General features: G+C 44.6%; 1 protein-coding gene across 11 annotated transcripts in view; it reads right to left on the reverse strand.

Moving 5' to 3' along the window:
- The window catches only part of TMC7 (transmembrane channel like 7), a 48,990-nt gene that overhangs the window by 4,180 nt on the left and 24,090 nt on the right, over positions 1-20,720 (reverse strand). For 6 of the 11 annotated variants that reach the window (XM_046668637.1, XM_046668636.1, XM_046668641.1 and 3 more), the window contains 9 exons: positions 16,354-16,499; positions 12,608-12,755; positions 11,634-11,807; positions 10,177-10,334; positions 7,557-7,674; positions 7,182-7,279; positions 5,464-5,650; positions 3,109-3,239; positions 477-632 (listed from right to left, as the gene is read on the reverse strand). In XM_046668637.1, coding sequence (XP_046524593.1) covers positions 477-632; positions 3,109-3,239; positions 5,464-5,650; positions 7,182-7,279; positions 7,557-7,674; positions 10,177-10,334; positions 11,634-11,807; positions 12,608-12,755; positions 16,354-16,499 — 1,316 coding nt within the window. Of the gene's footprint in view, positions 1-476; positions 633-655; positions 1,310-3,108; positions 3,240-5,463; positions 5,651-7,181; positions 7,280-7,556; positions 7,675-10,176; positions 10,335-11,633; positions 11,808-12,607; positions 12,756-16,353; positions 16,500-20,720 lie in introns of those variants that run through there. The other 5 variants (XR_006889579.1, XM_046668638.1, XM_046668643.1 and 2 more) reach the window with 2 other exon arrangements.

The following is a 20,720-nucleotide window of genomic DNA, read 5'->3' on the forward strand; positions in this document are numbered from 1 at the left end:
TGTCCCCATGCCAGCGGGGGCAGCAGCAGCGGCTCTGCCTGCCCGTGGGTCCTGTCCCCATGCCAGCAGGGGCAGCAGAAGCGGCAGCAGAAGCTCTGACTGCCCATGGGTCCTGTGTCCATGCTATTCCACACTATTCTCTAAATAAAAGAGCACTCCTGCCAGATCTTGAGAGTCTAAGAAATCTTTCTTTCGACTCCTCGGCTCACCGACCCCGCATCAATAATAGCCACATCACAGGGTAATTGTGATGATTCCATGAGTTAATACGTGTATGCTACCATCCATTCCAGTGCTTTCTGGTAGCGATATTCTATAAATTTCCATGAGCACTGAATTAGTGAATTCGGAACCAACGCCCCTAGAGAAATAGGCTCCGGCGAGCCTCAGGTCACAACATTCCGTCCACCCATCAATACAGAGCGCGCCTTCCTCAGTAGGAAATCCTTGCAGGGGCCCGGGTGCTTCTCACTCACCAGATGATCATGAAGAAGGGCACTGCAAAGGCTTCTGACGTGAGGCCGTGGACCAGGGACTGCAGCGAGCTGGGGAAGGTGCTCACCGTCTTGGGGATCACCTCCCAGGTGGTGTTGAAGTTGGTGAACGGCCCACAGGCTTTCGAGGAAGGGATGCTGCCAGGACACAGACCACGGGGCTCAGCGAGAGGCAGAGAGCATAGGCTGGGCGTCCCCCACTCTGCGCGCCCACAAGGCTTTGTTAACAGTGACTGGGGAGGAACCGCTTGACCTCATGGGCCTTCTAGAATATTCCGGCCCCAAATGCTTACCCTGGAATTTCATCAAGTCTCTAGACCTGATTTCCAGTTCACAAGAAATTCAGGACAGAAGAGCAAGTTAAATGACACCAGGAGAAAAGAATCAGACAAACCCAGAATGTGGGGATTCTATCCTCCAGTCTCTTTAATTTGGAGGTGAGGAAACTGGTGTGGACTCTCTCTGAAGAATCAAAGATGAAGAGAGAGTAACGAGACATAACAACCAATGGGTGAAACTCGAAAGACCTCATTTTTAAAATAAAGCTATAAAAGACTATTTTGAGACAACTGGGGAAATTTGAAAATGGCAGAAATATATTAGCATGAATTTTGTTAGGTGTGACGACATTATTGTGGATACGTATGGAGAATGTTCTTATTCTTAAAAGCTGTGTGCCTCAATATTTAGGGATGAAAAAAAATGCACGCATAAAGACAGATAAAACGAATGTAGCAAAATGTTAACAATTGGGACATCCAGGTGAAGGGTATACGAGTTTTCACTGTTGGTGTTTCTTCAACTTTTCTATAGATCTGAAATTTTTCAAAATAAAAAGTAGGGAAAAATTTTTTTAAATTACAGTGGAAAAAAAATTGAAAACAAGGCCTACAAAGAATTGTCTAAATTTACATCATAAAGTCCTGTGTACAAGATTTTCCATTGCGGCCCTATTTTTTTAATTAATCAATTTATGTATTTATTTATTTATTTGCAGGAAAAGATTTGCCCTGAGCTAACATCCATTGCCAATCTTCCTCTTTTTTTCCCCCTCCCCAAAGCCCCAGCACATAGTCGTATATTCTGGTTGTAGGTGCTTCGAGTTCTTCTATGTGAGCTGCCACCTCAGCATGGCTACTGACAGACGGGTGGTGTGGTTCCATGCCTGGCCACTGAATCTGGGCCGCCCAAGCAGAGCGTGCTGAACTTTACCCGCTGGGCCATCAGGGCTGGCTCACTGCAGCCCTATTTTTCGGGATAAAAAAAATTCCTGGAAACAACCTCAATTGTTTAAGGAAATGGATGAACGATTTATGTTCCTGTCATACAATGGAACACTAAAGAACCACTGAGAGACACACATAGATAGAAGGTGACTGGCTCCCTGAGGGAAACTAAGTACTTGGGAAGTTGGATTGGAAAATGAATTTCCACGCTCCACTCTTTTATACTTTTTAAATTTTGTGCCCTGTGAGTGCATTTCTTATAAAAAAAAAATAGTTTAAAAGAATGAGAGTTCTGTATTTGCTGGCATGGAAAAGAGCACAATATAAAGTTAAGTGAAAAAAATAAGCTGCCAAACAGGGTTACAACACTCTTCCATATGTGGTTTTTTTTTTAAATAAACACATTTTTCATAATGAATTTCTGGAATATTCATAAAATGTTCACAGTGGTTACCTCTGGAGAGTGGGACAAAAAGGTGAGAATAAGGAGCAATTTTTTCTCTTTAATTTATACCCTTCTGTACTGTTTGGATTTTTTAAAATGTTTAATATATATTACTATAACAAGAAAAAGCAAGAAAAAATATATATATACTCAAATTAGTTAAAAAATAACAAAATCTGCGAGACAGATTCCAAGTTCAAGGATTTTAATTTAAAGATGAAGAAACAGAATTCCATGAGAGTGTAAGTCAGGGATTAGCAAACTACAGCCCACGTGCCAAATCTGGCCCACCACCTGTTTTTTTATAAATAAAGTTTTATTGAAACACAGTCAGACCTGTTAGTTGACACATTGTCTATGGCTGCTTTTAAGATACAACAGTAGAGATGAATAGTTGCTACAGAAACCATATGGCCCGCAAAGCCTAAATTATTTCCTCTCTTGCCCTTTAAGGAAAAAGTCTGCTGGCCTCTGGTACATATGGTTATGCCACTAGGGAGTGGCATCAATGGGGTGTGAACCTCAACCTCTGATCCTTTTCTGGTCTTTCCAAACCGCACACCAGACTCTACATTCCCTTCTACTTTTCCCTACACTCCAAGTCTTCTAGAAAGAACACGTATTATTTCATCATCAGAAACAATTCCACACGGGGACTAGAAGAGAGGTCCTAGGAAAAGGGAGCTGGGTAGGACAGAGCCAGCTGGCGCTCTCAATAACAATGCTAACCCTGCAGATGCAAGTTCTAGAAGGTGACCGACATATTCCAGCTTCCGGATGGAGATTCTGAAACACGGGTGGGCCTGCCTAAGCCAGGAGCGACTGACTGACCTGCAGGTGGAACCCCGGGAGGAAACGCAATAAAGAATGTAATGGACCCTTTAACATGAGAGGGACATGTCAGGAAGCAAGGAAATGTTCTAGAAAACAAAGCCATATTTACCGTGCCATGCTGATCGTCAGCGGTATGATAGCCAAACACAGCCCGATCAGCAACACCAGCAGGAAGAAGAAATTAGAATTGGACGCTCGGAACTGCCTCGGGGAAGGTCTGCAGGTGTAAATGAGACTCATCTATGGGCAGAGGGACACAGAGAAACAATGAAGGGCGGTGAGTACCGCTTCCTCGGCTGAAGGAGCACATTCTTGCATCTCGGTGGGCGTGTGAATTGGTATGACCTTTCTGGAGGGTCGTCAGCAATATAAACCAAAATGAAAAATGTTTACTCCAGACTTCAATATTGGGGAATTCATCCTGATGAGAAAATAGGAAGAATGGCCCCAAATAACATGCACATGGATATTTACTGCTACAGTTGTTGATAACAGGGAGTAACTGGAAGCAACCTGAAGAGCTATCAATGGGGGTTTCTTAAAGGTGAAAGGGCACCCGTACAATGGAGTACCAGCAAGCCCTTAGAAAGGACGAGAGAGCAGCTTCAATCCTGCCCGGCTCTGAGAGATGAAAAGGGCAGACTTCAGGACTCCGCACTGGGTGACCTCATGTAAGTTTTTAAAAAAGTATTCTTTATAGAGGTTTAACTATGTATGAAATAGATCTGTAATAATATATAACAAATTAAGAGATATTTTCCTTGAATTTCTTACAAGCGTGTTTATTTTTCCTATATATTAAAAATAACTATTTCCATTCAGAGAAAAAATGACTTGAAGGAAATATCAAGTGGGGAGGGGGCCGGGCAGAGGAACAGCATAAAATTTCTCCTTAATAGTTTAAAAAGCTACATGACTGGGGGGCTGGCCCCGTGGCCGAGTGGTTAAGTCCGTGCGCTCCGCTGCAGGCAGCCCAGTGTTTCGTTGGTTCGAATCCTGGGCACGGACATGGCACTGCTCATCAAGCCACGCTGAGGCGGCGTCCCACATGTCACAACTAGAAGGACCCACACCGAAGAATATACAACTATGTACTGGGGGGCTTTGGGGAGAAAAAGGAAAAATTAAAATCTTTAAAAAAAAAAAAAAAAGCTACATGACTGGGAGGGCATCGAGCTCTCCTGACTTCAGAGTAGCCAGACCATCTTGTGGGCCAGAGGGGACCGAGCACCAGGGACACTTGGTGTCCTGTCGGGGGGCAGCCAGCCAGTGGGGCCCGGGGTGTCCGACCTCAGTCCAGCACCCATGAACCCTTCCACTACCCCCATGCTGCCCTTACTGTGCTACACCCCAGGAAAGCACTGGCTAACAACATCTTCTGGAGAGGGAAAAAGCTCCTGTGCGCTTTCTCACATCCGTCTCTCCTCCTCGGCCAACTCAAGTTCCCAAAGGAAACCATCAAAACATTTTTCAAAGGCCAAAACCTCCAGGTAGAAAGTTTGGCCCAGTTTAAGGCCCTACTTGCCAAGTTCAGAGTTTAGGCTCTGGAGTGAGGTAAACCTGGGCTTAAATCCCAGGGTCACACGTGTGTCACACACATAGTCACAAGTGTGTGACCTCGGACCAGTTACTTAACCTCTCTGCACTTCTGCTTCCTAGTTTATAAAAAATGGTTGATAGCAGCCCCTCCTCCAAAGGGTGGGTGTAAGCGTTACAAGATAATCTATGTAAAGTGTTCAGCACAGTGGGGGCACGTGGTATTACCATCACCTGCTATTATCATCATCATTACTCTTATTACTATTATTATTCCCATGTCTGAATCCTCAGGGCTTAGCATAAGTGGGAATCAATAAACATTGGGCTTGTTAACAGACGGTACCTCTGGAAGAAGGAATGGAAGTTACTGTACACACAGCTGAATTGCCTACATGTTGAATAGGGAGCACACATGGCCTCTATAATAAAGAAAGTTTGGTCAATAAGCCCAGATAAGTGAGTCATCTGCAAGGCCACTTCACCCGTGAAGTGCTTAGTTCAGGCCCAATGCCTGGGGCCTGTGAGCTGTTCAAGGACCAACACAAATAACTGAGACCCGAAAATAAACGTACCGGCTCCAGAATACGAACAGAAAATGACAAAATTTAAATTAACAAAAGTTTGGTTAAACATCACCAAAACGTACCACTGTCAATTGATCGATCAATTGCAATTCAACTCTTCATTAAATATAAAAACAACATTCAAATCATAGGAGGATAACAGTTCTTAACAAAACTCTCAAAATTATAAACATGAAAATCCAGTCAAAGTCTTTTTTCTAGAATAAAAGCATATCAAATAAGGGATGTGATTTTGATACATCTGATGGGATGTTGGGTGGGTGCCAAGCATACACGTGCCCAGTGCCTTACAAGGTCAAGAAAGGTCCAGGTATCAGCCCCCTCTCCCCTCCCCTCCTTACCTCTTTCACATAAAAGATGATAATGAATTTCAAGGTCGCAATTGCAGGGAGAAGCGGGGAGAAAAAGGCTCCGATCCAGCAAATGGTTTGCCCATAAACAATCCCCAGCACGTTATCAGGAATGGCAAATTCCTGCTGCCCCCAGCACTGGATCAGCTTTGAAGACGAACAGTAGGTCACCAGGAGCCTGGGAACACACAGGACAATTTCTCACCTGGACTACCAGTGTCTGCCAAGGCCACAGAACCACGCCCACAAACTCAGGGTCAATTCCACACACACTTCCCATGGAAACCGGCTAGTCCCACGTCCAGAAGATGCAGAATACCGTGAACTCTGGAATCATCGAGACCAGGATTCAAGTCTCAGATCTACAACTTACCAGCCAAATCAATTTAGACAACTGCTTTGACTTCTTTGAGCCTCAATTTTCTCATGTGGAATGTGGGGGAATTAACACAACTTACTTCACCAGGTGGCGGTGACAATAAACGACAGGAGCCCGGTCTGTGCTGGGGCTGTGCCACTCAGCACAAGCAGCAACATGCATCCACACACAAAATGGCTTATGAGGACCTTACCACCCAGCATGTGACATCCCAGCATTCTAGAAGCTTCTTACAGAAACCCTAGGACCAGTGGCCTGAGATAAACAAACACAGTTGTTCACTATAGCACTGTCGTGGATTAGCACAAATACTGGAAACCACCGAAATGTCCGTCAGTCGGGGCTACACTGACAAATTATAAGCTCTGGATACAGTGGAATATTATATAGCCCTTAAACTGAATGAGGGAAATCCACGTGTCCTGACGTGGAAAGCTGTTCACGCTCTTTTGTTTGTTTGGGGGAACAAAAGTAAGCTGCGGACCAACATGGATGTCCCATGATCCCATCGATGGGGGTAAAGATCACTTCCCGCAAGACTGTGTGTTTACTTACACACATATTTATGCAAAAGCTTTTTTATTTTTAAGGACTGCTGGGTCCACCCAGCAGTGGCCACCTCTGAGGAGTAGGGTGGGAGTGCGGAGTTGGGGTACGGTAATGAAACAGAACTCTCACTATTCTCCAGACTTCTCTATTTGTTTAAATTCTAAATGTTTAAAATTTTTAATAAGCACACATTCTCGTTATTCATGAGAATAGAGATAAAAGCGAGCATTGCGATGATAATCATGATGGCAATTGGTAGCGTGTGGGTGAGTTCTGTGGGATGGAACGTTCTCAGTACTTTTATTGGCTTTTTCTCATTTAATCTTCACAACAGTGCCATGAAGAGGGTACGTCTACTATCTCCATTGCACAGGTGGGAAAACAGGCACAGAGCTTAAATAACTGGGTCAATGTCACGTGATCAGCCAGTGGCCGTGCTGGGGCTTGAACCCAGATCAGGAATTGTGGCCTCCACTGCAGCCGGGCGGGTCTCCACTGACAGCGCCCGTGGCTGTGCTAATGGCAGGACATCGCCTCCACGGAAGTCTGGTGGAAAGCAGCCCCATTTCCACTCTTATGCTGCCTTTCGAGGGGGCGCCTAATGGATGATGGGGTCGATGGCCTGGAGCTAATTGAAAGTCACCAGATGGTTGTCAGCGGTTTCCAGGGACTGCGGGACCATCCAGCACTTTGTGAAGAGCAGCTGTGACGGGAGCCTCCACTGGGGATGGGGGCAGATGTGGGAGGGGTCGTGGGAGATAGGGGTACCTCTCACACTTACTTTCTAGGAAAATCCACAAAAAGTGTCACAGCCAAGATGATGATGAGGTCGAAGATCATCAGCTTGTACATTTCTTGCCCAACTTGGGTCTCCCAGCACTGAAACCAAAGAGATGGAGAGAAACTAAGATCCGACTTGGGGTAGAGAAAGCCAGGCTCTCAGACTCCTCCCAACGCCCTTCCATCCCCAGATCCTACTGCCTCTGGAGGCCACCAGCTGATGCTCCTCTGAGCTCCTGCACAGACCCTGATTTTCAAGCCCTTAGAAGTGCTACACAGCGAGAAAGCCAGGGCTTCAAGGGCTGTTCTCTCAACCTTGAGGCTGTCACCCCAGAATGACCCACCCAGCAGGACGCTCCCATCCCCGCAGCCTCACCGGGTAGAGTTTCTGGTTGTAGCCACAGAGTTCACAGGAGTAGTTATCACAGGATGTAATCTTAGAGCCCAGGGTGAACACCAGCACACAGATGGTGGCCAGCCGCATAAAGACACACCTGAGGGAAGAGCGGGAGAAGGGAGGGTGGGCAGGAGGCCTCGGGGGGGCTGGCCCCTTGGACCTGGGGCTACGGAGCAGAGAAGCTTCAAAGCAAACCCACAAATAGGCACAAAGTTTGTGTTTGGGATTATGAGAAAGTTCTGGAAACGGACAGTGGTGACGGTAGCACGACACTGGGAAGGTACTTAATGTCATTGAGTTGTACACTTAAAGATGGCTAAAATGGTAAATTTTATGATATATATATATTACCACACTTTTTTTATGGCAGAAAAAAATCAGAAAGCTGCCAATTCCTGAATCCACGTTTACGTGGTCACCCTACAGAATATTACGTGTTTCTGAAAAGAACTATGTGAGTCTTATAAGTATCAGCTTTGAGAGATGTCTGATGTATTGAGAAGTGAAAAAAGTACTTTGCAGTGTTTTGTGTAGATATGATCCTATTTTTAAAACAAAACAAAACGTGTGACCCACGCAGATGAGGGGTGCCTGGGGAAGCTGGAATCAAGAAGCAGGGCAGAGAGCGCTAATTTTTTTTTTAAAGATGCTTTTCTATTGTTTGGTTTGTAATTTAAAAAACTAAAATAGAAACGTTAAAAAGTGGGAGGAAAAAAAAGGCAAACCCCACCATCTGTTCCCGCTTCTCACTCCTCAGCATGCCACCTGACACTATGTGCCTGCTGGAAGGATGCACGCGCCCGGCACCACCCAGGAGGGTTCCACAAGTGAAAACTGAAATGAAATCTAATAAAAAGTGTCTGAATCTACACGGGAGTTTACAGCGACCATGGGGCACAGAAAAACAACACACGCCACGAAGAAACAATGAGCAAAATCCAGTCCAGCGGACATTCTACAGGACAAATGCCCCAGTTTCCTCCTCAGATCAGTGGCATAACTCGAGGGGAGGGGGAATTCTTAGAAGAATAAAAGGGGCTTAAGAGATATAACAACCAAGCAGAGCGTGTGGCCTTGGTTTGGAACCTGGTTTGAATCAGCAAGTCGTAGAAAGCCATCTGCAAAAAGGGGTGATGATGGTTACATTAAAAAAAGAAAGCCCTGGGCCCGGCCCAGTGGTTCAGTGGTTAAGTGTGCACATTCCGCTTCAGCGGCCCAGGGTTTGCCAGTTTGGATCCCGGGTGTGGACATGGCACTTCTTGTCAGGCCATGCTGTGGCAGGCGTCCCACATATAAAGTACAGGAAGATGGGCATGGATGTTAGCTCAGGGCCAGTCTTCCTCAGCAAAAAGAGGAGGATTGGCAGCAGATGTTAGCTCAGGGCTAATCTTCCTCAAAAAAAAAAAAAAGAAAAAGAAAAAGTCTTTGTCATTTAGAGATATACTCAAATGTTTATAGGTCTGAGATTTGCTTAAAACAATCCAGCAAAAGTGAGGGGAGTAGATGAAACAAGATTCACAAAATGTCAGTAAAAGTAAGTGATGGGCACCTGGGAGCTCATTTGCTCATTTGAACATTTCCAAAATAAAAAGATTTTTTTAAAACATGCAAATGCAATCTGAGGCGTTTGAGAAGCAGAAAGGAAAGGCTCCAGTTTTACCCAGTCCCTGCCTGGTCCTCTTCAACTCATTTGTGTTAATTAACTCCCCGGACCCTGCTTTAACCTGTCATTTCTTTACTTTTATTTTTTTTAATGAAACTGAATATTTATTTAGAATGAGAAGAGATATCACAACAAGTTATAAAAAGTCAGCTTGGGGGCCGGCCTGGTGGCACAGTGGTTAAGTTTGCACGTTCCACTTCAGCAGCCCAGGGTTCACTGGTTCAGATCCTGGGTGCAGACATGGCACTGTTGGTCAAGCCATACTGTGGCAGGCGTCCCACGTATAAAGTAGAGGAAGATGGGCACAGATGTTAGCTCAGGGCCAGTCTTCCTCAGCAAAAAAAAAAAAAAAAAAAAAAGAGGAGGATTGGCGGCAGATGTTAGCTCAGGGCTAATCTTCCTCACACACACACAGCCGTAGCGCCCACAGTCGGTGACCTGGCCACATTTTCTTGGTGTTCACTATTCCAGCAGATGCCTCAGGTTCCTGCGGCAAGCACTTATAACTCTCCTCCCAAGGCCCATGCATGGGGGCAGTGGGTGGAAGTGTGGAGGAGTTAATGCCTCTGGGGGCCAGCCACCCCTAGGCGGTAGAGGATAAATACCTAGTTGGGTGGGGAAACGCTAAGATATTCCCACACAAACTCCCATGTTATTTCTAACATCTTCAGAGCAACACTCCCTCCTACGGCCCCACCCTATGCCCTCAGTTGTCAATGTTCTAACACATGAACCAAAAATTTAATACTGCCGAGTAGACACTTAAGTCAAAGAGATTTCACTGCATGTGCAAATTCTGATTCATTCATGGGGAATGTCTGAAGGCTGAAGAGGATGCTCGGCGCAGCAGGAAAAAGTGCCACAATGGATTAGCAATGTCTGCCACGGGCAAGGGAGAGGGCAAGGGGTGACCTGCTTGGCATGCCTAGACATTACCTAAGGATGGTCAGCCGGATCTCAAAGCCTGGGGAATAATCCTCATAGTGGATGATCTTGGCAAAGATCATTGGGGTGACAAAATTGGCCAGCGTGATCACAATAGAAGGCAGGTACAATATCAAGAGGTTCTCTCCAAAAACCATCTTGTCAATTTCCTACGAAGACAACAAACCTGGTGAGGAGTATAGTAAGGCAAGTTGCATCACAAATGAGTTGACCATTAAAGAACTCAACTAGACGTATGTCAAGCCATTATGCTCTACACCTTAAACTTATAGAATGTGCTATGTTAATTAGATCTCCGCAAAGCTGGAAGGAAATAAAAGAACTCAACTATACATGTTTAGCACACAAAACGAAACACATATGTCATTCAACATGGCCCCTAAACATAAACTATTTCTTTCCTCGTGTGTTCAATTAGAGGAACCATGATGTAGTAGCATCCTGGAAGAAAAAGGAGCTCTATTGGATTTTTTAAGATGAAGATTCTTGCAGAGAGGTGGGGCAGATTCTTGGGGCCAGCCCAGTGGCACAGCAGTTAAGTTCACATGCTCTGCTTCGGCAGCCCAGAGTTTGCCGGTTTGGATCCTGGGCACAGACCTATGCACTGTTTATCAAGCCATGCTGTGGCAGGCGTCCCACATATAAAGTAGAGGAAGATGGGCACGGATGTTAGCTCAGGGCTGATCTTCCTCAAAAAAAAAAAAAAAAAAGAAAAGAAAAGAAAAAAAATCCATGTATTCTGTACCAGTGGGCAATTTAAAGTATTTTCAAGGCTGTATTACTAACTGACTTGGAATAGCCATTCTCTACTTCTTTCAGAGTAAGAGCATATTTGGTTATCTGGGATAAAATGAAATTTCCTAGCCTGCTTTGTAAAGCCATCTGACTAAATTCTGGCCAAAGGGATGTAAGCAGAAGTTTTAAGCGCAACCTCCAGGTCATGCCCTTGAAGGCAAGGGAGGTGCCTTCTCCACCTCCTTCACCTCCTCCCCATTGGCTAGAATGTGGACATAGTGAGTTACTGGTACCATATAGAAAAAGATGCATCCTAAGGATGGCAGAGCAACAAGATGGAAGGAACCTGGGCCCCTGATGACTGATTTCACGGAGCAGAGCCACTAGACCAACTTGGATTTTTAAAACCACTGCTATTTTAGGTAAATTGAGACCCCAGCTGATAAGCAGTAGAGTTGGGGATTAAATGCAGGAAGTCAAGCCTAGATTCAAATATTGTGTATTCCAGGAGGAATTCCAGTCTATTTTGGATGCTTTTTATTTCTATTAAAAGTGGAAATTCGTCACCTGTGATTTTCGGTTCTCCGTCCTATCAGCCAAACCTATATCCCCATAAGTAAAACAGAAACGATGATGCTATCTGCCTCAGAGGTTTGCAAGGCACTTAGCCTAACGCCCAGAGTAAGTTAAATTGGCTTTCACGGGGTACTCACCTTTTTCATATGCTCCTGCGAGAATACAGTTGCTCTATAGATTGCGTAAAAGCATGCCGCTAAAACGGCCAGAACAATACAGTTCAAAAACAGTCTCAAAGAGTAAATCCGTATCGTTTCCTCTGAGGTCCTTTCCGCTATTTTCTGCCGTATCCTTTCTTCCTCCAGATCTGCCTGAGGACCAAAAAAAAGTCATTTGTGAGCAATGGGAGGAAGGAATATTCCGGGGTGGAACCTGCGATTCATTATACTCTCCCCATCCATCTTTAAGACTTTCTTTAAATATTCTTCTCCCCCAAGATACCTTCCTAGACAAGCCCAACTAGTTCTCATGTCTACTAAAGACCTGCGTCAAGGGAGAACCTCCTGTTTCAGACAGCAAATAGACTTTGCAATAAATGCGAAAGCAGAACTGTAACGTACTCATGACATCACTTCTATGTAGTATGCCTTATCTCTTTAAACAAATGATACATTCGATTTGGGTCCTTCCATCTTACTTTATTAAGCTTTTGATATAAAGGGCCCCTCCTCCTTTTTTTGGTGGGCTTGGTCAAGATGCTATTTATTATTCCTCCTCTCCTTATTAATTTGGAAATTCTCTTCTTCTTTTTCATATTCTCTCCACTCCACCTTTCCACCACAGTACTCCTCCTTTGTCCTGTTTCTGCTGGTATAAGCAGCGTTCATGACAGGCTCTTCTCAGGTGGAAAAATCACAGTGTAAGGTGGTCGGGGAGGAGGGAAGACACCATCTCCTCCCCGTCGCTGTCGTGTCCCCACCTCCCGTCCCAGCCCCAGGTCACCAGCTCCACGCTTGATCCATCTCTGGAAGCTGTTCTCCACAAAAGCTCTAGAAAACGACATACAGGAAGCTCGCTGCGACAGCCTGGCCCCCACCTAGCTCCTCTGTAAGCTGCAGGCCCACCTCCCAAGGCACAAGCTTGCTGGCCGGAGAAAACCCGGCACACTCACTCGGAGCTCGTACCGCAGGCTGCCATGCTTCAGGTCCGCCATGCTGCGGTTGGTGATGCAAAAGTCCCAGCCGGCGAAGATCTTGTTGCAGTAACTCTGGAAGTGCTCTTCACTCCGGATCAGGTTGATTTTGAACCCTTCCACCGACCTGATCCCAAAACACGATTACCCTTCTTATTAAGAACAAAAAAAATACAGGCCCAAGGATTGGCTTTGTCAACGATTAAAAAGTTGCAAATGGCTGCATTTTCTATTTTGACATAATCAAGTTTGGGACCATTTTAAATATATGTGGCAGCTAACCAGGCGTCTCATTGCTGAAAATCATCTCCTTTCATCCATCCAATGGCTCTTCTCACAGCTGGAATAAAATCTAAACTCTTTTAACACAGCCTAGAGGTCCTGCATGATCCTGCATGATGCCATCCTTCCTTCCATATGGCCACTCTGCTGTAACTACAACGGCTTCTTTTCCCCCATAAACACACAAACCTCTCCTCCTGCCTCAGGGCCTTTGCACTTGCCATTCCCCCTACCTTCTTCTGGGAGTATTCTTTGCCTGCCTTTTCCCATGGCTGTCTCCTTCCCATCCCTCAGGTTTCAGCTCAAATGTCACCTCCCTGGCTTCTTCACCACTCCATCTCAAGTTGTGACTCCCACTTCATGGTAGTCTCTTTCATTTCCTTCACAGTAATGAACCTAATCTGCAATTATTTATCTGTTTACTGCTTATAGCCTCTGACCCTGACAAATTTTAAATTCCTTGAGAGCAGGTACCCTGGTTGTCTTGCCACCTTTACATCTAGAATGCCTGAACCATAATATGGCCACCTTCCAATTGATGGATAAATGAGTGAATAAACGACTTACGTAGTAAATTAACCAAATATTTAGTGAGCATCTTTTTAGGTCAGATGCAACTCTGTGGCACACTTCATAATTATTATTCATTCAATTACTTTCATGGAAAAAAATACGCCCTACTTATATCAAATACTTGATATAAAAACGCCAAATGCCACAGACTCTAGATGGAACAGGGTATTTTTAGGATTTGCAACAGAGTTGTGAAGACAATACAAGTATAAGGAATTATGGCAATCAGTCATTCTGCCAAAGGTTCATAGCAAAGAATTTACATCAGAACCACCTGGGGTGCTTTTCCAAAATGCAGATTACCAGGTGGTTTTATACCTTGAGATTTTTTGTTTCTTTTGAGGAAGATTAGCCCTGAGCTAACATCTGCTGCCAATCCTCCTCTTTTTGCTTAGGAAGACTGGCCCTGAGCTAACATCCATGCCCATCTTCCTGTACTTTATATGTGGGACGCCTGCCACAGCATGGATTGCCAAGCGGCGCCATGTCTGCACCCAGGATCCGAACCGGCAAACCCCGGGCCGCCGAAGCGTAAGGTTCGAACTTAACCAGTGCACCACCGGGCCGGCCCCTACCCTGAGATTTTTAATTCGGTAGGTCTCATGCGGAGTCCAGAAATATGTCATTTTATAATGCTCCATGGTGATTCCGAGGTCCCATCCCAGTTGGAAACCTCTGATTTAGACTAAACCCACATTTTACAGATGAGAAAGCGAAGATCCAGAGAGGAAAATTATTTCCCTAGATGCAGAGAGTTAGTGGCAGAACTGGGAATAGTTTGATGATGAGGATGATGATGATTCTAATTTAACAAATGTCCCCAAGGTGCCAGGCCCAGTGCTAAGTTCGTTACCTGTTTCAGTTAATCCTCCAACAACCCTCCCTGGTGTGTACATTTCACAGATGAAGAAAATGGGGCTCAAAGAGGTCCAATGACATCTGAACCTTAGTCTCTGGACCCCAAAGTCCACACTCTTCGCCATTCTTCACCCCTTCCCCATTCCATCACACCCCTCCCTCCGGCCAGTCTTCCCCGGGAAGCAGTCCAGGCCCTGAGGTGAAGCAGCTTGAGTAAGATCCGGAGAGGGATTCACTGTTTGGCTGATAAAGCGTCTTTCTTCTTCAGGGCCCCTGCCAAGGCCCCGGGAGGGCCTCTAGCAATGTGTTCATATGGTCTTGTTTTCATTGTTTATAATTTACAAAAGATATTTTCATATTCTTTGTCTTAAAGAAGGCCCTTTCAAATTGTCCAAACTGCAGGCCCATAAAACTTGGATCTGCCTCCCACCCCCCACGTTGGCAGAACAGCAAAGCCAGAACCCCAGTCAACCAACATGTCTTTACGGAGCATCTCTCTGCCCTCAAAATGAGCCACTGCTCATTCTCGTTGGTACACTGTCCGATGAGATGCGGGGGATGGGCACACGTGAGCTAACTTTCATCTCCTAGATTCTGACTCAGGACATAAGTGCCATCTGGGCTCTGGGGCTTTCTCTGTGGTGGCGAACCCAGGTCCCCGTGGAGGGCAAATTCAGTCCCCAACATCCTGGTCTCTTTTAGGCCTGTGCTAAGGAGCTTTACAGCCCCATGGCTTAGAGCACTAATCAGGCTCTCCTAAGGACAATGAAGTGGGTAAGAGAGGTGCCCATCCATGACCGTGTCTGCCTAGCAGCCCTCTTGGGGCAGAGAGAGCAAGCGTCCATCACAAATGTGTGGTTCTCCTTCCACAGTACAGTGTTAGTGCTGGGAACTGGCTGCCAGCCAGGGACAGCATCTCCCAGCATCCCTTGCAGTTAGCTATGGTCATGGGACTAAGCTGTAGCCAATGGAACGTGAGTGACGTGCACCACTTCCAGGCCTAGCCTGCGCTTCAGGACCATCACCTTCCACATGATATCCCTCCACGGTCGGGTTCCCTTCCAGCCCTCAAGAGGAACTTCAAAGCCACATGCTGAAGATGGCTGGACTTTGGTCAACTTGAGTCCCAGAAGGACTGAGAAAGAGTCTACCACACTAACCTGTGCCCTGCTCAGAACTTCATGTAAGAAAGACAGACAACTTATATTGTATTGGGGCCATTGTACTTTTTGGGGACAGTTGTTGGTTAGTAATAAAGTAATTAATATTCCTTGCTTTTCTTTTCTTGGGTATCGGTGTCTCCCGCTAAACCACTTGTCTACCATGGGAAACGCCACGTCCTCATGTGATCCTAACCCACTGGCCACAGTTAGGAGGGTCAGAGGGCTGAGCAGTTGAATCATAGACACCTTGCTCCCTGTGGCCACAGGTGAAGGGTCAGGGTTGGGTACCTGAATGAAGCAGAGCCAAAAAGTTTCTTCAAAGGATCTCTGGACCTGTGACGCAGGGAGTCCACATAAGGTAGCCGCCACCAGGAGAATCAGACATGAAGGAGCCCTTGCTTTTGGTTGTTTTGAGGCCATACCTACATCCTTGTCCTTCCTGTAATTTGGAGTGTCCTGCCTTCCTTGGTTCTCTGAGCCACTCAATTCCCCTTTGTCCCAGGTAGTGAGAGTTGGGTTCCCGCCATTTGCAACCCAATAGAGACCTGGTACCACAAACACCAGATCAAACACAAGGTTGAGGGGATGGCATTGGCGAATGTGTGCATTGGCGAATGTGTGCAACAATGATTGACCGAAAACTCCAGGCTGCTGCGCCAGCTCCCAAATCCTGCCTCCATTCCCTCCAGGTCTCCTCAGCCTCCAACACACTCATGAACCTCTCCCCAGGAAGTTCACCCCTGGACTCTGCCCAACCTTGAGCAAGGGCTCCCAGAGTCCACGGACCTCCAATAAACTCCAGCCTTCAAGAGTAATTCAAGGAGAACACAATGACAAGATAAATTTTACCTTTTCACTATCCAAAGAAGGCTCAGGGCCAGGTAGGCAATTGTGCTTAACAAGTAAGCCAGAGGCAAATCATAAGTGAAGGTCTGAAACTTCACCCCGTCAATGGTGTAATGTCCATAAAAGAGGCAGGTCTCCTCCAGGAAACCCTGAAACAGAGCCAAAGACTGAGGTCAGACTGGTGAGCTCACTGCAGGGGACCAGGAGACCAGCATCTGCCTCAAGGAGCTCATATCCCAGCATCACTGCTCCTCCTTGAATCCCCAGAGACTGGAACAATCCCAGCAGTGTACAGGGTGCTCAGTTAGCATTAGGGGAATAAAACACAGACAAACCCTGAGCATTAAAAATACACAGGTATAGGAGGCTGTCCTGGTGGTGTAGTGGTTAAGTTTGCACATTCCGCTTCAGTGGCCCAGGGTTCGCAGGTTCCAATCCTGGGTGCAGACCTGCACCACTCATCAAGCCATGCTGTGGTGGCGACCCACATACAAAATAGAGGAAAACTGGCACAGACATTAGCTCAGTGACAATCTTCCTCAAGTGAAAAAAGAGAGGAAGATTGGCAACAGACGTTAGCTCAGGGCCAATCTTCCTCACCAAAGCAAAAAAAAATACACAGGTATATGATCCAAATATGAAATTAAGAAAACAATTCCACATGCAATAACAGCAAAAAGAATAACATACTTGGGAACAGACTTAACAAATGTAGTGTAAATCTTATATTCTTAAAACTACAGAACAGGGTTAAAAAATTAAAGAAGACTTAACTAAATGGAAAAAAATTCCATGTTCATGGATCAGGAGATCCATGGCAATAGTCCTCAAATTGATCTACAGATTCAACACATCCCTATCAGAACCCCAGCTGGCTTCTTTGTAGAGACTGACAAGATGATCCTAAAATTCATATGGAATTTCAAGGGACCCAGAATAGCCAAAACAGTCTTGAAAAAGAAGAACAAAGTTGGAGGACTCACACATCCCAATTTCAAAACTTGCTACAAAAGAACAGTAATCAAGACAGGGTGGTACCAGCATAAGAACAGACAGACAGATCGATGGAAGAGAACTGAGTCCAGAAATCAACCCATACATCTATGGTCAACTGATTTTTGATAAGGGGAAAGAACAGCCTTTCAAGAAATGGTGCTGAGACACCTAGAGAGCCACGTGCCAAAAAATGAAGCTGAATTCTACCTTACACCATATATAAAGATTAACTTAAAATGGATCAAAGACCTAAATGTAAGAGCCAAAACTATGAAACTCTTGGGGCCGGCCCTGTGGCCCAGTGGTTAAGTTCACACACTGCTTTGGTGGCCCAGGGTTTCACCAGTTTGGATCCTTGGTGTGGACCTAGCAGCGCTCATCAAGCCATGCTGAGGTGGCGTCCCACATAGCACAGCCAGAAGGACCTATAACTAGAATATACAACTAGGTACTGGGGGGCTTTGGGGAGAAGAAGGAAAAAAAAAAGAAGATTGGCAACAGATGTTAGCTCAGGTGTCAATCTTGAAAAAAAAAACAAAACTGTGAAACTCTTAGAAGAAAAGCTAACTCTTCATGACCTTGGATTTGGCAATGAAATTCTTAGATATGACACCCAAAATACAAACATTAAAAGAAAAAGTACATTGGACTTAATCAAAATTAAAAACTTTTGTACTTCAAAGGACACTATCAAGAAAACGAAAAGACAATCCAGAGAATGGGAGAAAATACTTGTAAATCATATATCTGATAAGGTACTTGTATCTAGAATGTATGAAGAACTCTTATAACGCAACAATAAAAAGACAGATAATCCAACTAAAAACTGGAAAGAGGATCCAAATATTTATTCAAAGAAGATATATAAATGGCCAATAAGCACATGAAAAGACGCTCAACATCATTACTCATTAGGGAAATGCAAATCAAAACGACAAAGAGATTCCACTTCACACAAATAGGATGGCTGCAATCAAAAAGTCAGATAACAGCAAGTGCTGACAAGGATGTGGAGACACCAGAATCTTCATGCACTGCTGCTGAGAATGTAAAATGGTGCAGCCACTTTGGAAAAGTCCGGTAGTCCCTCAAAAAGTTAAACATAGGATTACCGTTGGACCCAGTGAAGCCACCCCTAGCTATAGACCCCAAACAAATGAAAAGATATGTCCGCCCAAAAACTGATACATGAATGTTCGTAGCAGCATTACTCCTAACAGCCAAAAGGTGGAAACAAGCCACACGTCCATCATGAACAGATAAACGAAATGTAGCATTTCCACACAATGGAATCTTATTGGGCCACAAGAAGGAATGAAAAGACTGATAGATGCGACACCACGGATGAACCTTAAAAACATGCTCAGTGAAAGAAGCCAGGGACAAAAGACCACATAGGATATGATTCCATTTATAGGAAACGTCGGGAAGAAGCATTTACAGAGACAGAAAGCAAATTAATGGTTGCTTAGCGCTGCTTAGAGGAGACTGGTAGGTGATAGAGGGTATAGGGTTTTTTTTTGAGGTGATGAAAATGCTTTAAAACTGACTGTGGTAATAGCTGCACAACTCTGTGAATATACTAAAAGCCATTGAATCGGACACTTTAAATGGGTGAGGTGTAGGACGTGCGCATTAGATCTCAATAAAGCTGTTAGCAAAACAAACAAAAACCAAAAAAAAGACACCAAGAGTGCTCTATGTGAAAATATAGTGGAGGAAAGTCCATGACTTCTTATGGTGGGAATAACTGAACACCTCAAACTCCTCCTCGATAGCAGGAAAATTCTAGGAGAGTGAGGAAGAGAACACACACAGAAAGCAGAAATGGTATAGGCGGGACATAGATGTTCACTACAGCATTGTTTATAAAGGGGGAAAATGGAAGCAATCTGAATGTCCATCAATAGGGCACTGGCTAGATAGTGAAAAATCCATATTATAAAATATCAAGCAAGACCATGTCAAAGCATGAGAAGTGTCAAGAAGGCTATGAACCATGGTGTTAAAAGTTTGGTGGCCTCAGGGGAGGGGTACTTTCAATTTTTACTCTATAAATTCTATATTTTTTACGACTACTATATATTTTTACACTGCGCAATTAAGTAAATTTTTTAATAGAAAAAAGAAACATAGAAACAGAAGACGCTATCTTCTTTTTAACTCTCCCGAAGGCAGGGCACATGGGCCATAAAAACTTGCCCAATGACTTGAAACCTGTTTATATTGCCCCAGGCTGATATCAGGGCTATAATCAATCTATCTCTCAAAACAATATGAATTACAGGGCAAAGGTCCGCGGGGCCTGGGAAGTAATTTTTCTGATTTGATAATGAGCTTGGCTCAACTGTACTTAGCAAAGACAAACCACTGTGGGATGTCTCTGGCTCTCTCTCTCTTAGGCCCACTTAAATTATTAATAATAAAATTAAAATTCAGTTTCTCGGTCACACGAGCCACATTCAAGTGCTCGAGAGTTAGTGGCCACTGCATTTTACGCACAGATCCAGAACATTCTCATCACTGTAGAAAATTCTTTCGGACAAGGCTGTTCTTTATCATGCATACTTTATTGAACATTTATGATCATTTATGATTAAGTGCATCTAAGTCTCCTATGAAATCTTTCCTATAAAGAATAAGGTTATGGTGTGTGGAGACCTACGAACAGAAATTCCTCTTGTGGGATATAATCTAAAGAAATGGGGTTAACAGTAGCTCTGGGATTTGATTCCACTCTGCTTTCACTAGCAGTGTGACCTTGGGTGAGTCACTGAATTTCTTGTCTCCTTGCATAGTGGATATTTGCATAGTATCAGTTTTCTTATTTGCATAGCATCAGTTTTCTCATTTGCATCATGGACATTTTAACACCCACCTGACAATTCTTCTCAGTTGTTTTGAGGAAAACATGAGATCAGAGATGTGAAAACCACTTTTTCAAAATCAAATGCAGTAGACAAATTCAAAGCTTTCTACTTATCTACTCAGAAAAGCAAAAGTTCAATGACAAGGCATTTTAAGACTATAACTTTCAGAAAGATATTTTTATATATTTGTATTTTCTAAACACCTAAAGGAGGGGTTCTCAACCAGGGGCGATTTTGTCCTCCAGGAAAAGTCTGGAGACATTTTGGTTTGTCACAACTGCAGAACTGCTCCTGGCATCTAGTGGGGAGAGGCCAGGGATGCTGCCAAACATCTTACAGTGCACAGGACGGCCCCACAGCAGAGTTACTGGACCTGAAATGTCAATAGCGCCGAGGCTTAGAAATCCTGGTCTAGGGGGCAGAGATGGCCACTATTCATAGCTGCAATCTTATTTGCTGAAAAAAGTGGGATAAAAAAACGAAAGCTCACCAAAAAATCATTTT

This window comes from Equus quagga, chromosome 7 (assembly GCF_021613505.1).
Source record: "Equus quagga isolate Etosha38 chromosome 7, UCLA_HA_Equagga_1.0, whole genome shotgun sequence".
NCBI classification, from domain to species: Eukaryota; Metazoa; Chordata; class Mammalia; order Perissodactyla; family Equidae; genus Equus; species Equus quagga.